The sequence below is a fragment of the Bidens hawaiensis genome, unplaced genomic scaffold (assembly GCF_021521415.1).
Source record: "Bidens hawaiensis isolate Kalapana, Puna unplaced genomic scaffold, B.hawaiensis_p1.1 tig00045915_1, whole genome shotgun sequence".
Taxonomy (NCBI): Eukaryota; Viridiplantae; Streptophyta; class Magnoliopsida; order Asterales; family Asteraceae; genus Bidens; species Bidens hawaiensis.
Genome location: NW_027498159.1, coordinates 104,241 through 119,079, shown reverse-complemented (window position 1 = coordinate 119,079; position 14,839 = coordinate 104,241). Strand labels below are relative to the sequence as shown.

General features: G+C 31.7%; 1 protein-coding gene and 1 long non-coding RNA gene across 2 annotated transcripts; one reads left to right on the top strand and one right to left on the bottom strand.

The window, feature by feature from the left end:
* Positions 1 to 217: 217 nt before the first annotated feature.
* Positions 218 to 871, bottom strand: LOC143595943 (uncharacterized). The gene is made up of 4 exons (XR_013146616.1): positions 768 to 871; positions 482 to 574; positions 346 to 414; positions 218 to 262 (listed from the first exon to the last, which is right to left on the bottom strand). It is a non-coding gene; the product is annotated as an uncharacterized LOC143595943 (long non-coding RNA).
* A 6,499-nt stretch (positions 872 to 7,370) lies between these two features.
* Positions 7,371 to 9,531, top strand: LOC143595942 (uncharacterized). Its single transcript, XM_077074834.1, has 3 exons — positions 7,371 to 7,685; positions 7,802 to 8,008; positions 9,100 to 9,531. The coding sequence occupies exons 1-3, from the start codon at positions 7,428 to 7,430 to the stop codon at positions 9,394 to 9,396; spliced, it is 762 nt and encodes a 253-aa protein (XP_076930949.1). The 5' UTR covers positions 7,371 to 7,427; the 3' UTR covers positions 9,397 to 9,531.
* The last annotated feature ends 5,308 nt before the right edge of the window (positions 9,532 to 14,839 follow it).

The following is a 14,839-nucleotide window of genomic DNA, read 5'->3' as shown; positions in this document are numbered from 1 at the left end:
GACACGAGGAGTGGTTACGTTTATCATTTCCATACACACTTACAGGGACAGAAATGGCCGAGAATCCAAGAACATTTGCTGTCAATCCATATTTCATTAGGCTAGCTGAACAACACACACATATAATAATAATTAGACTCACATTCCATTTTGTTTGTATAAATAACAGATACATCTTTCCTTAAGTTAACTATGCACCTATAACCTCCAGATCCGATCACCACAAGCAAGTGCACTCGGGTGAATCTTAGGTGCAGTCATGCTGGACAATAACGCAATTAGATCATGAAAACAATCAACATATACATACATACATACATATAGTAGCTGCTGAGCTTATCATACCCTGTTGAAGGGGTCACAATAATGTCCACCTTCTTGAAGATTTCCATGTGGTAATACATTAATCTCCGTCTGTAGCATATTAAATTATACTTATTTCTCTAGCTATAGAAATCATAATAAAGAATTTTTTTTTTACCTAAGACGTTGGGCAGCAACATAGTCTGAGCATGTGAATGACTGAATAACTGCCAAATTTATACGACTATCCAATGCAAGTTTCTGAAAGTTCCTGCATGAAAAACAAACAACCTATCATTCACCAAAAGTCCATTTTTAATGTTTATAGAATTCTGAAATCGTTTTACTTGTAAATTAAGACTACTATAGTAACATTAAAAATTATATTTCTCATTAAACTCAAAACAATTACAATAAAGTTGTGATTAACATGTTTGTAATTATACATAACAAAACACACATACCTTTCTAGGAATCGAGGCATTAATGAGCACAGGGCTTCACTACCATATGAAACGATATGTGCTATGCGCATCTTTTGAAGCTATGGTATAGTAATCTCTACTATCTTGGACCACAGAGAAAGCAAATTATTGCAAGCTAGAAGAAGTAACATTTAAGTAGATATATAGACTTACTTCACACCCATGCATCTCTGATAATGAAGTAAGAACTTGTCCACAGACACCAGATACGTCAGGCGAGTTTACATCATCAAACCACTGAAAGAGTGGTACACATAGACATATTTAGTACTCTTTAAGACCTTATTAGGTAAAAGTATAAATCTGTGTCCGTTTCAACTTAATTATATATCTTAACACAGTAATCGGCGAGGCATGGATTATTTGAGGACACGCCGGAGCAATTAAGAACTATACCTTAGTCGCTGTAGCAATCGGCGAGGCATGGATTATGATGATAAGACGTAACGAATCTTCTAGTGCTGGATCGAGAAGAAGAAAGATTTGAGTTTGTTTTTCATTTTTTGTAGTTTATTAATTATAATATATGACTTTAATAATCCTTTTATATATATTAACTAATTTTAAAAATTTAAAGAAGATGGAACCTCTAAAAGAAGTGCTGACATATGAAAAGATTAACAAACCTGAGCTTGCTGAGGCTAAAGTTCCTTTGTTTCTTCGGGCTTTGCAAACTCTTCCTCGGTTTGAGGTTCACAATTTGCATCTGAAAGAAGTTGTTTTAAGGATGCAATGGTTTCTTTTAGTCCTTCACATTCAATTATCTTGCAAAAATAAAAAATATTGATACATCAGAAAACAAAGAATATCAAAAGGCAACAGAAATCTGCAATGGACGTTTAAAATTGTACCTTTTGGTTGAGCTGTTCTTGTATTAGTCGATGCTCCTCGGTTTTCACCTGTTAATCAAAATGATATAACATCTATGCAATAATAATAAACATAATCATCGAAATTCACAAAATTGAAGAACATTTGGTAAAACAACAAATAAATAATCGACCCTAAGAAGAATAAGGAACACGATTTAGAGTTTATATCAAAACAAAAATAAAGATCAAAGGCACATATCGAACATAATTTCATACATTATGAAATCGAAGAATAAACAATGGTGAGATGCTGCTTGTTAATCAATTCATGCCTAAATACATACTGAAATCGATTTAGGGTTTATATAAATAATTAACGAACACCGAATCATATGAGAAAGTAAGAACTATAACATACCAGCCTGAGGTCCAAAGACTGGTGTACCAAAAGGGTTGTCGGCGGGACCAGTGGTGGAATCAGGTGAGAAAAAGGGGGTGGCAGTGGCGGTTGCGGCTGCAACATCGGAGACGAAGGTAGCTGAAGAATGATTTAACAGATGAATCGGACCAGTGTAAAATCCGGTGAGAAAAAAGGGGTGGCGGTGGTGGGTGCAGCTGCAACACCGGAGACAAAGTAATTAAGCTGGAGGATGATTTAGGGTTTGTATGAAAGAAGGCGTTTAGATTGAATCGGGCCTGTTATAGGAAATGGGTTTGTAAATGGATATTGGTGAGAGGCGGGAATGGGAGACTGATGATGGGTTAAATGAAAGACATGTGGCATAAAGAAATGTTTATTTATTTAGTAGTATAGATGGGAGATTTCAAATGAGAACCCCTATGAGTTTTAAGAACTCGAAAGAACTCAGTGTAACGATTTTTTTTTCGAATTTTTTTACACATGCGTAATATATGTAGGTTACATATACGTCAAAAAATTACAGAATTTTTACGCACCGAGTCGACTTTTTACACATGTGTAACGGACGTAAAAGTTTGTGTAATCAGTTACATCTTTATTCTCTCTCCTACTTTGACTTTTTGTCAGATTTAATCTCAACCACATATTCTATTCCATTTAATTAAATGTGTGACCTAGAATTGAGTTCTTAAGTTTTTAAAACTCAACATGGTTCTAAAAAAATCTCTCCCCTATATATATATATATATATATATATATATATATATATATATATATAGGGGTGAGATCAAGTGAAAACTCTTTTTATAGAGAAAAATTAAAAACTCTTAAAAAACTATTTTTTAACTTTTTTTTTAAATATTTTTTGAAGTTTCTTTTTTTTTTCCATTATTCTTATATGTTGTTATTGGTTCTAAAAAATAAAAAATCTTGTCGGTAATCTCATCGGTGTAGTGCACATGTGTAATAGTGTACATTGCATATATGCAAAAGTGTTGTATTGCATAGAATACAACACTTTGCACATATTTGATATATACTATTGTATATATACAATATAAGACTAATACGCACATCGAATACACATTAGTACGTATGTGTAATACAACATTAACGCACATGTGCACTACATCGACTTTTATTTTATTATTTTTTTTTCATACAATACAACACTACTACACATATACAATACACAAAAATTAAACATATGCCATTAAATACTATTAAACTTAAAAATACACAGTGATACACATGTGTAATACAACGGTATTGCACAGTAATACGTATGTGCATTACAACGGGTTTTTTTTTATTTTTTTTTATATTTTTCGAGCAAAGGGTAAGAAATTATAAGAATAATAGCAAAACAAAATTTTAAAAATATTTTTTATTTTTAATTAAAAATAATTTTTTTATATGAGTTTTTAAATTTTCTTTCTAAATATGAGTTTTCTTTTAATACTCTCCCTATATATACACACCTATGTATGTATGTATTTCCATACCCATTGGGCCGTGGAACATGTGGAGTAATTTAAATGTGTAACATCATAAAAAAGGTTTAAAGGTAATAAATTTTATTTTTTCTATTAAAACATGTTTTACACCATAATCAACCAACCATGAAACGTCACCATTTACGTTGACTTGGAGGGGAAAACATGATGCTCGTCGTATTCATCTTAAACAAAACCACAGGCATAGATTAGTCCATGGTTTTTCCAAATAATAAATTCTGAACATACTTCTAGCCCCTCAACTTCCTTGTATTGACAATAATAGCAATTATCATGATTTAATGAAATTATGAAAACTACCGTCATCAAATAATTTATATTTTGTCTTCTTAATTTTCCAACATATATTTTATTTTATCCCTTAGTAATAATCTTGCAAATATTTACTGAGATTGCATTAGGTGGTGTTTGTTTTTCTACAAAAGATCTTCCTGACCTCTTTTGTCTGCAGCGCACAGACATTGCCCTCTGCAGACTGTTTGTTTTTTCGAAGACGTTTCATTAAAAAAGGTCTGCGCGCCCTCTTCTTAATGCAGACTTGAACCATAGTCTTCCAACCTCTTATAAACTCATTATTTCCATCAGATATCAATTAAGTTATTAAATTTTTGTTAATTGAATTCTTGTCAATTGATTTGTTCAATTGAGTTGTTAATTGATTAGTTTTTTTTTTATTCAATTATAATTTTGCATAATTGTTCAAGTATTATTAGTTTTTAGTTGAAAAAAGTTTGTAGAAAGTTAAGGATTATAAAAAGTCTATATAAAGTTTTTAGTTGAAAAATGTTTGTAGAAAGTTTAGGTTTATGTCATCGGCTTGTGAGTTGTTTTAAGCTCGAGTTTTGGCTCGTTTCATTCATTATGTATGAACTATCTACTTTCGAAAACAATTGAAACTTTTGGAGGAAAAAACATTCACGTGGAAAATTGTTAATGTAAGTTTTATAATTTGCTATTTCAGAGGTATAAAATTTGAATTTATATATTTTTAATTGTTGTTGTATAATTTGTGTTTTTGGTATAGAGCTTATATTGAAAGTTTTAGCAGCCTGCAAACGTTAAAAAACAATCAGTCTTCTTTTTTCAGAGTGCAGAGGTTTGGTCCACCTCTTCTGCTACAGATGTCTGCAGATGTGGTTCACAGACTGCAGACATTTTACCTCAAAAAAAACAAACAGCACATTAGTGTTTTTTTTTTATATATACACAATGTTTAGTTTTTCAAATAAACCCTTATCACTATCAAATAATTAGTAATAAACTGCATTTACCTTTTGTTTTGTATACAATCTCAAATTTATTATGTATCTTACACTCGAGTGACATTGACTCATCGAACAATTTAAAAAATTATTCCAATAAATAAATCTCTAGAATGTCACTTCCCGTATGTCAAGCTTATCAACATGAATCAACTTAATGGTCTTTATAATCCAACGGATTAAACTGAAAACAAAACCCGACAAAACTGTTATAAGTCTAACCAATTAGGTATCTGGTTTACAATTGTAAGAAACTTAAATAAGTTGAAACTGAAAAACCCAAATTACAAATATTGATGAATTAAACCCTTTCATTTAGCTCAATTGGGTTAAAATCGAATCAAACTGTAATTTAGTTTTATATTTGCTTTTGCAACTCTAAATTCAAGCCCTTCGGTTTGATTTCGACTGTAAAAGTATTCAAATTAAGAAAAAACAAAACTTGAACCAATGAACACCTGTGTTTTGATTCCAAGTTTACCAACAAGGAAAGATGATTAACTATCGTGTTTTTAGGTTCGAAGAAAATAAAGATTTTACGTGTTCAGAATCCTTTTCTCAAAATCTCTACAATTTGAAAGGAAAAAATAATTTTCCTTTTCTATTTATTTATTTCCTTAAAAAAACTATGGATACAGTTTTCCTGATTTCCATAAGATTCATTTCACTTCCCTTGGTAATTTAGACTCGGGAACAAAGCCATAATGTCTCGCGAGTTTTATCAGACATTTCACTTCCCTTGGTAATTTAGACTCGGGAACAAAGCCATAATGTCTCGCGAGTTTTATCAGACGAAAGAAAACAAAGGGAAAAGAAAATAAAGGGAGTAAAAAGAAAACTTTAATTAACAGTTTTGTTCCTGAGTTTAAAGGATGGAAAGAAAAGTAAAAATTTTATGGGTTAAAATCTTTTCCTTCAAATATCTCAGATTTGGAAGGGTTTAGAACGAAGGAAATAAGCATAAATTTCCCTTTGAAGTTTTTCTCGTTTTCTCAGTATTAACTGCACAACACGGTTTTTCCTAGCATACTCGTTTCAAAGGCTTTCTTTTCCCTCGTTAAACAAAACTCAAGAAGACAAACGTTACAGTATGTATGTTAAGTGAAATCCAGCAAAGTTTAAAAGCGCAAGGACCTTAAAAATAATAAAACTTAATTACACCCATCGATCCCGCAGCAGCACCTCGGGCAATCAACACCACCCCCCACCCCGGGAAAGAGTACGTTCGGATGAAGAAGTTATATATAAAGCCATGAAATGAAATGAAATAATAATAATTATTATTATTCAATCCCTTTGATGACGAGCAGAGCAGAGCAGTGCAACACAAGCTGTCTCTTTGATGCCGATTTAAACGAAGCAAGCAACTCATATTCTCTCCCAGGTATACTCACACTCCTTCGTTTCTTGATCCGATCTTCGTATTCTTTTCTGGGTTTTTCATTATTCCACTTAATTTATTAAATCTGTGCTGGCTTTTCGTTTAATGTCAATTAATTGCAACTTTTATTTTGGGGCTTTCATTTTTCCATTGATCGTGTTTGAATTTTTTTGACCGGGTATTGCATTTGATTTTGTTCGTTTGTCATGAATTAGGGTTTCAAACATTATTGAAATGTGTTGTTTTCTTAGAAATGTTAATGGATTTGTGTGAATTTGAGTCGACCTGAACACGAGCTCGTTTAGAGTTGTATTTCTAAAGCTCGAGCTTGGCAGCAGTGTCTAGTTCGACTTGTTTATTATTATTTATTATTTAATTTTTTTATTTATCTATATATTTATTTCTATCATTTTGAGAACCCCTGTGAGTCTAGAGAACGTTGAGAACCACACATAACAGTATGTTTTTTTTTTCTTTTTTAAATTTGAAAAAGTTTCTATACACTTTTAGGAGTATTTTCGTCCAAAAAAAATGCCAAGAGATTTTTTTTAAAAACTTGACAACAAATACCGTTTTCGCACATTACATATGTTACATGCATTTACGTTACGCATATGCGGCAAACTGTAAGTGCTCGTTACACATTTTCAATGAACAACTTGTGTAAAAAAAATTTAAAAATTTTCTAGTAAACGTAACTTACATATAATACATGTGAAAAAAAAAATTGTTTTTACATGATTTTTGTTTGGTTCTCAAAGTTCGTACGACTCATAGTGGTTCTCAATAGAACCTGATCCTATAATCGTTTACACGTATATTTATAATTGTAATTGTAATATATATTATTCATTTGTTATTTTTATCATATGTTATTTATAATAATAGTTATTATATAAATGCATTAAGTAAAAATTATATAAATAAAAAGCTAGTTTAGACCTGAAATATGATGCTCGAGCTCATTTAAGCTCGGATTGATACGAGTTTTTAACGAGCCAATCTCGAGAAGCTCAGGAGGGGCTCTGGTCGTTTACATGGCAGCACCATTTTTGTTCCTAATTGTCATTATTATGATGCACAATAATATTAATAATGAACCTCTTTATTTTGTTTTGTTGTACTTATTATGTACATTGATATATAAATTACCTTATTGCTCTAATATTAATTTCAGGAGCTTCTAAATGATCTTGTCTTATAATATTGATTAAATAATAACAAAGCAGTTATCTTTGGTTCAAATATGTCTATTTTAACAAAGTTGAGATGTATCACGGTGGATGTCACGGGGACGCTAATGGCTTACAAAGGTGAACTCGGTGATTATTATTGCATGGCTGCCAAGTCATCCGGGCTTCCTTGTCCGGACTACAAACGTGTGCACGATGGGTTTAAAATCGCCTACACGGAAATGGCAAAAAAACACCCGTGTTTCGGGTTTGCGGAGAAAATTCCAAATATTGTTTGGTGGAAAACTTGCGTTCGAGATTCGTTTGTCAAGGTAAAATTTGTTACTCTTACAAGAATTTATTGTCGCTTTCATGAATGTTTAAATTATTGACGAGTGTTTAGGTGTACGCTTTGAAAGTAATTGTTTTATTATGTTATGTTTGTCAGGCTGGGTATGATTTTGATGAAGAGACGTTTGAGAAAATATTCAGGCGAATATATTCTACATTTGGTTCATCTGCACCGTACACGGTGTTCCCTGATTCTCAACCGTTTTTAAGGTGGCTTCGTTCACAAGGTGTGACGGTTGGGATTGTTAGCAATGCTGAATATAGGTACCGGGACGTTATTCTTCCCGCTTTGGGATTAAATGAGGTTAGTGGCTTTCTTTTGAATGTGTTAAACCTCTTGAATCAATTTATATAAGATTCTTATTTTAAAAATATAACTACTTTTCAGATTGACTACATTAGTTAAGTAAAAATAAGACTGAAAACATTGTTATGTTCAATACCATTTACAACATGAGGTGCTTACTGTACACGTTTTATAGCATAAAAGTTGTTCGTTTTGACCTGTTATGCAACTATCAAAATATATACAATTTTCCTTTGTATTTAGAATGTATTAAACCTCTTCAATCATTTTTTACTAGATTCTTATTATAAGAATATAAAAGTTAAAAGACTTAGTATTATGTTCACAACTTTTACAGCATAAGTTGCTCAATGTACAAGTTTTATAGCACCAAAAATGTCCGTTTTGATACCCCCCCCCCCCTTACAAAAAAAAAAAAACAATAGTCAATTGATCATGTTTTGGTCAATGGATAAAATCAGATAAATGAATTTGTTCTAGAATGTGCATTATTTTTAAGGTATGTATCTCTTACACGACACAACCCTAACACAAAACTTTTTGGTTTATGCGAAACGGGCTCGGGTCAGTTTCGGGCCAATCTGGCCGGTTCACCCGTTTAGTTTTACACTCTTATTTTATATACGTTTGCGTTTTTTCCTCTTAAGTTTGTAATTTTAGAGCATTAATATAGAAAAACAAAAAATAGAATCGGGTTAAACAGGTTCGGGTTAATTTTGGGTCAACCTGGCCAGTTTGCAGGCTGACTTATTTAGCTTTACACTCGATTATTTTATATACATTTGTATTTTGTTGTAAATTTTTAATTTTAGATCATTAATATTGAAAAAAGAGTTCGGGTTAAAACAGTTTTGGGTCAACCTGGCCGGTTCGCAGGTTGACTCGTTTAGTTTTATACTTAATTCTTATATATACATTTGTAATTTGCTCTAAGTTTCTAATTTTAGAGGACTTTTATAGTTAAATGATATAGGTTTCGGTTCAACAGGTCATTCTTATGTCAACCCACGAAAACTCATGTTGGGTTCACATTTTTGTATAGCTATAATACAAATTAGTGATAAATTTGTTGACATTTTGAAACTCAGGGATCAGAATGGGACTTTGGAGTTTTCTCGGGCCTGGAAGGTGTGGAAAAGCCTGACCCGAGAATCTACAAGATTGCTTTAGAGCGGGCTGGAAATATAGCACCCGAAGAAGCCTTGCACATTGGGGACAGCATGAGGAAAGATTATGTTCCAGCTAAGAGTATCGGGATGCATGCGTTGTTGTTGGATAGGTTCAAAACTCCCGATGCTGAGGATTGGAAGAACTCCGGGGCTACAGTGTTGCCAGACCTCGAGGCAGCTCGAGAATGGTTGACTTCGGCCCGTTTGACGGAATGATATATTTACTATCTAGTAGTGGTTTATTTAGAGGTGATGGTGTTGTATTGGAAAATGATAATAGTTGAATGCTCTTATTATTTAATGTTAAATCACTATCCTTTGTACTATTTTAGATTGAGTCGGAGGAAGTCTTTTCAGTAAGGGGCTGTTTGGTAGCCTCTTAACAGTCATTAAGAGGCTATCTCTTAATGGCTCATAAGCTATCTTTTAATGACTGTTAAGAGGCTACTAAACAGCCTGTAAGTCTTGCTTGCAATTATCATTCACATGACTATGAGTCTTAACTTCTAAAACTATAAATTTGGGATAACTAGATGGTAAGGTGCTAGTTAAAGTGTTATGTCACGTAGACAATGAGTTTTAATTGATATACTCTTTATTTAACAAAGGTGTTTTGGTTTAACTATTATATAAAAAACAAATAAATAAATGAGTGTGTGCTTTGCATGTGATTGCTTTAACTACATATATAAGCATTACATGTAAAAATGTATCTGTATGTATATAAAACTGAATATTATAAATAAAAATTTTATCCGATTAACTGTTAGCCCTCAGCCCACCCCTCGTCTAACTACTAGCAAGCCCACCCCTCGTCTAACTACTAGCAAGTTCTGTAACGCTGGTCATATCCAAAAACTTTTCTTTCGTCAAAATAGAACCGTTAAGTACCTTAAAAATAATTCATCAATAGAAAACGAATCACATTTTGAAAATAAGAATAAATAATAGTAACATGCTTGTTTTATATGACCAGCACCACAATTTCCAAACCCCGGTCATTAGGACCACCACATTGCCAAAACCGAGTTGTGCATCCAATCACATAAATTTCAAACTGGTTGAACAACCAAAGTAAAACAAGGCACATTACTCTGTTTTGGGTGATTCGGCCGGTTTGAATCAATTTATTATACTCTTGAATTTTGGGTCAATGGAGTTGAATTTTGCATGTTTCTAATTGATGAGCGTTGAATTTGTATTGTTACAACTTCGTAGGCTTATGGCCACTTGCGAATAGCATACACAAATTTTCACAAAGTCAACATGTTCTATATGTCACAATTATCACAGGCCGCTTTTTTTTTTTGTTCTTGAAATCTTAGAACATGTCGATTTACAAAATCATATCATTGTGTTTTCTAAAGTTTGGAATGTGAACAATTAAATTCTTAACCACCATTGGATAAATTTAAATATAAAGGACAACAAAAATGAGAACGATGAGAAGTAATTTAATCCATTTATCTTAGATTTGAACGGTGGAGATTAATTTAAGAAAATAAATTGATGGGGAATGGCGTAAAGATAATAACCCACTTTTGTTGACTTTCTCTTTTCACATTCAAGACACATGTCAATTCCCCTATCATTTTAAAACATCTATAACTTTTTCATGCAACATTATTTTTTTTTTTAAATTTCACCATAATAACAAGTATTTTTTTTATCTTTAATATGAGTATCATATTGTTATATAAAAATAAAAAAAAAATAGTGGGTCTTTTATATTGTATTATTGGTTGTTAATTATGATTTATAATTGAGTTTTTCTACGCATTGTGTTATTTGTTTTGATCAGTGTGTTATCAATTGATACTCATATTGAAGATAACAATTAAAACAAAGATTAAATTATTGTGTCTTTTTGTTTGTCGTTGTGTCTTTGTGGTCATCATTTGTCTTTCTACTTATCATTGTGTTTTAGTCATTGTGTATTATGTTCATGTCATTGCGTAATATGTAGTTTCCATTGTGTTTTACGTTTTAGGTCATTGTGTTATACGTATTCACCATTGTGTTTTACGTTTCGGGTCATTGTGCTATACGTATTCACCATTTTGTTTTATGTTTCAGGTCATTGTGTAATATGCAGTCATCATTATGTTTTATGTATTAGATAATTTGTTGTTATTTTATCATTATATTTACGTATTATTATTACACAACCGTATTATTAGCATTTAAAAAAACACAATGATGATTTGAAATACACAATGACGAAAAAAACACAATGACAAACAGAAATACACAATGACGAAAAGACATAAAGACACAATGATGTAATTTTTTTTGTATAACAAAGTCATACTCATATTAAAGACAAAAAAACGCTTGTTATTATGGTGATTTTTGTTTTAAAAACTAATATCATATGAAAAAGTTATAGACATTTTAAAATGATGGGAGAATTAACATGTGACTTGCATGTGGAGAGAGAAAATATATACTATTACTTTTATACCCTTTTGCCTTTAGTCCCCACTTGACACATGTCAATCAATTATGACTTCTCATACTTCTTATTTTTGTTAGTCTTTATAGAATAACTCAACCCACCACCATTTATAATTTACAAAATACCTAGAATATGCATCAACAGTACGGTTTCAAATTGGGGTTTTCTAGAGACACCCCATTTTTGCTAAAAACACCCACCAATACGCCCCGTATAGAGCTATACGGGGACTATACAGGGCATATTGGGCCCCGTATAACCCCCCGTATAGCCTTATAGGAAAAGTATTGATGGGTGTATGGATGTCTCTAGTAGGACCCAAATTGGGGTCTTCAAATTACTTTAAGCTATGCAGCAAAAGACATGCTACATTGAACATTATTATATATTATAAATGACATGGTCGGTGTCTACTCTTAAGAACACTATTCATTTTATGTTGATGCTTAACCAGTTGTAACACATGCTTTGCTGCTGGTACATTTTATTATCAATGCTATTTAAATATTATTCGTGAGTGTGTTGTCGGGTGAAACAGCCACACGTCCTATTCAACCCACACGTAGTCTTCACCTTTCTGACCGGCCACCACAACCACTTTATTTTCTACCCATCGATCCCATTGCTATTAGATCTCTTTCGTCTTCTTTGGTCTTCCGAATTCCGGTTTCTGATCTCTCTTACGCTGATGGTATTCTAAGGAGGCCGTCCGCCAATTGAGGAATAGTTTTCAGCTACGGAGACCACCACCATGAGCTCTGATCATTTCTTCAATGCCGCCTCTAAACATATGATCAGGTTCACAAACAAAATTAGGGTTTTGTACAACTATGCAATTGCTATTTGTATTTGAACTCATATTATATGTTGACAGTGGACCAAGATGATGAACATGAGCTGCAAAGGGAATCGTGTCCAGTATATGGCACACAGAAGGTGATGACGAATTGCTAATCAACAAAATGAAATTTGAGAAACAACACTCAAGCGTTTACTTTCTTCCCCGTTAACCTGCAAAAAGAAACACTTTGTTTTCCATGCTGCAAATGATCTTAGTAACTTTTGACTACAAAAGGTGGACTTAGACAATATATTTGTACATTAGGCATGTGTAATTGTAAACATAACATGAAATGGTAGACTATATTGATAAACTAATATGCGCACTTTGTCTAATTGCTTAACTGTTACACTATACAATGACCCGCACGGGTCCTAAATGCTAGTTAATCATCAAAATGCTTGTCCTATTACATGGAGCTCAAATTAACATTGAAAAATATGGTACTTGTTTAAGAAAAAAAAGTAAAGATAATAAAGATAAGTTGCAACAATATAATCAAAACAATATTATGCCTTGAGTTAATTATTACTCATATTATTAGTTTAATGTATATTATGCCTTGAACAATATTGGAAGAATTAATGCTGTAGTTCATTATGAGAAAGTGATATGTGTTTATATATGTTGCATATGTATGTAAAAAGTATATGTACATTATTTTATATTGTATTTTTCTCTATTTAAAATTAGGACTATTTTTCAAAATGCCATATTATAAGTTACATGGTTTGGCTAATGTTACAGGTAATAGAGTTACAACTGCCTTCTTTGGTTGGCTTATGCTTGTTAGATATAATCTGATAACCAAACATACCACTAATTTCTTACGCATCCGAGCTTATTTGGGCGGTCTTACATTTTCTTTAGATGCATCGCCTTACAGAATTGAAGTACACATGTGCTGGCCACCTTACTTGGGTATGCTGTAGCATCCAGGTTATTAATCTATAATTCTAACTTATTGTTAAATATAATGATAAAAATGTAACACTGATTACCCTTTTTATTTGCAACATGATCCGTTGTTATGTTGCAGCTTATTATTGATTTACATGATTGGCTATGTTGCTTTTTTGATGGAGCGTTGCAGGCATTACTAGTTACACTGCGATTTAATGTTTATTAAACTTTTTTTTTTCATTATAGAAACTTTTAGAGATAAAAATATAACCCAAATTGACCTATAACTAGATTAGTTACTTGTGCTCCTCAAAGACTCTCTTGCACTGCAAATATTTATTTTTATTCTGATATAGTTAGTCAACCATAACACACTTGCATATCTATTTGATGTTTGTTTTCGTAATTATTAAATAAAATGTTCTTTTTCATACATGTATATAACTTATAATTTTTTTATTATGTTGATTACCCGAAGGATTTTTGTACAATTTTTTTATCATGTAATTTACTTTTATCATATAATTTAGCCATATAGGCACTCACATATACTGTATGTTTAAAGGTTATATATTATTTGTAATATAAGTTTGTGTTTATGGTTACAGGTATAATAAAAGGTTTGATCACCAACCAATTTTAGGATATCGGGTGCCAAATTGTACTTGGAAATACATATCTATGCTAATAGATGAATTTGGTGGATTTCATAAGTTTATGAACTAGCCTGGGAAGTTTCTCACTGATTCTGGTGGTTTTCATATGATAATTCTTTACTTATCATAACTTTGTTTTGCTCTTTTTTTTAACCCATGACACGAATAACTGTATCATTTATATTGTGTTCAATCATATAATTTACAGAGTAAACCATGTATGTGCTCATGTTGTATAGGTGAACCATGTATGCACTAAAACCCATAATAAGTTTTTCAAAAGGTTTGCCCATTAAAACTTTGGAATGGATTAATACAAAAATATGTTATTCATTTCATTTAGTATGCGTGTTTTCATTTTGACTTGGTTAGAATTTAACTAAGGAAATTATTTAAAACGAATTCTTTTACAACACAAAAATGATTTGATTTTAATATTGGTGATCAAATTTACGTTGTACATTATTTGACAAACTGTTTTGAGGTATAAATTTCATCTTATTTTGGTTAACTTCATATTGTTTGGACAATTTACTTTAATTGTGAAATTTATTTTAAATATGTAATATGTTAAATTGATTGGTTTATGCATAATATAATCTATTACCAAAGCACCATTAAACTCATTCAATGATTGTTAATTATATATAGGATCGACTTCTCTGCTTCTTTTGGAACCCATTTTCTTGACCACCATCATCCTAAATCTAAGTTTGGTTTTTTGTTTAATTACATTGCTAATCATACTTTTTTATATGGTATTAAATGAAGATATCCAAGACATTAATGAGATGAAAAGAG

What these genes read in the sequence shown, in the direction of transcription:
- LOC143595942 (XM_077074834.1), top strand. Translation starts at nt 7,428, where the DNA reads ATGTCTATTTTAACAAAGTTGAGATGTATCACGGTGGATGTCACGGGG. An exon ending in TTCGAGATTCGTTTGTCAAG is followed by an intron (nt 7,686 to 7,801) that starts GTAAAATTTGTT and finishes TATGTTTGTCAG; the next exon opens with GCTGGGTATGATTTTGATGA. An exon ending in CCGCTTTGGGATTAAATGAG is followed by an intron (nt 8,009 to 9,099) that starts GTTAGTGGCTTT and finishes TTTGAAACTCAG; the next exon opens with GGATCAGAATGGGACTTTGG.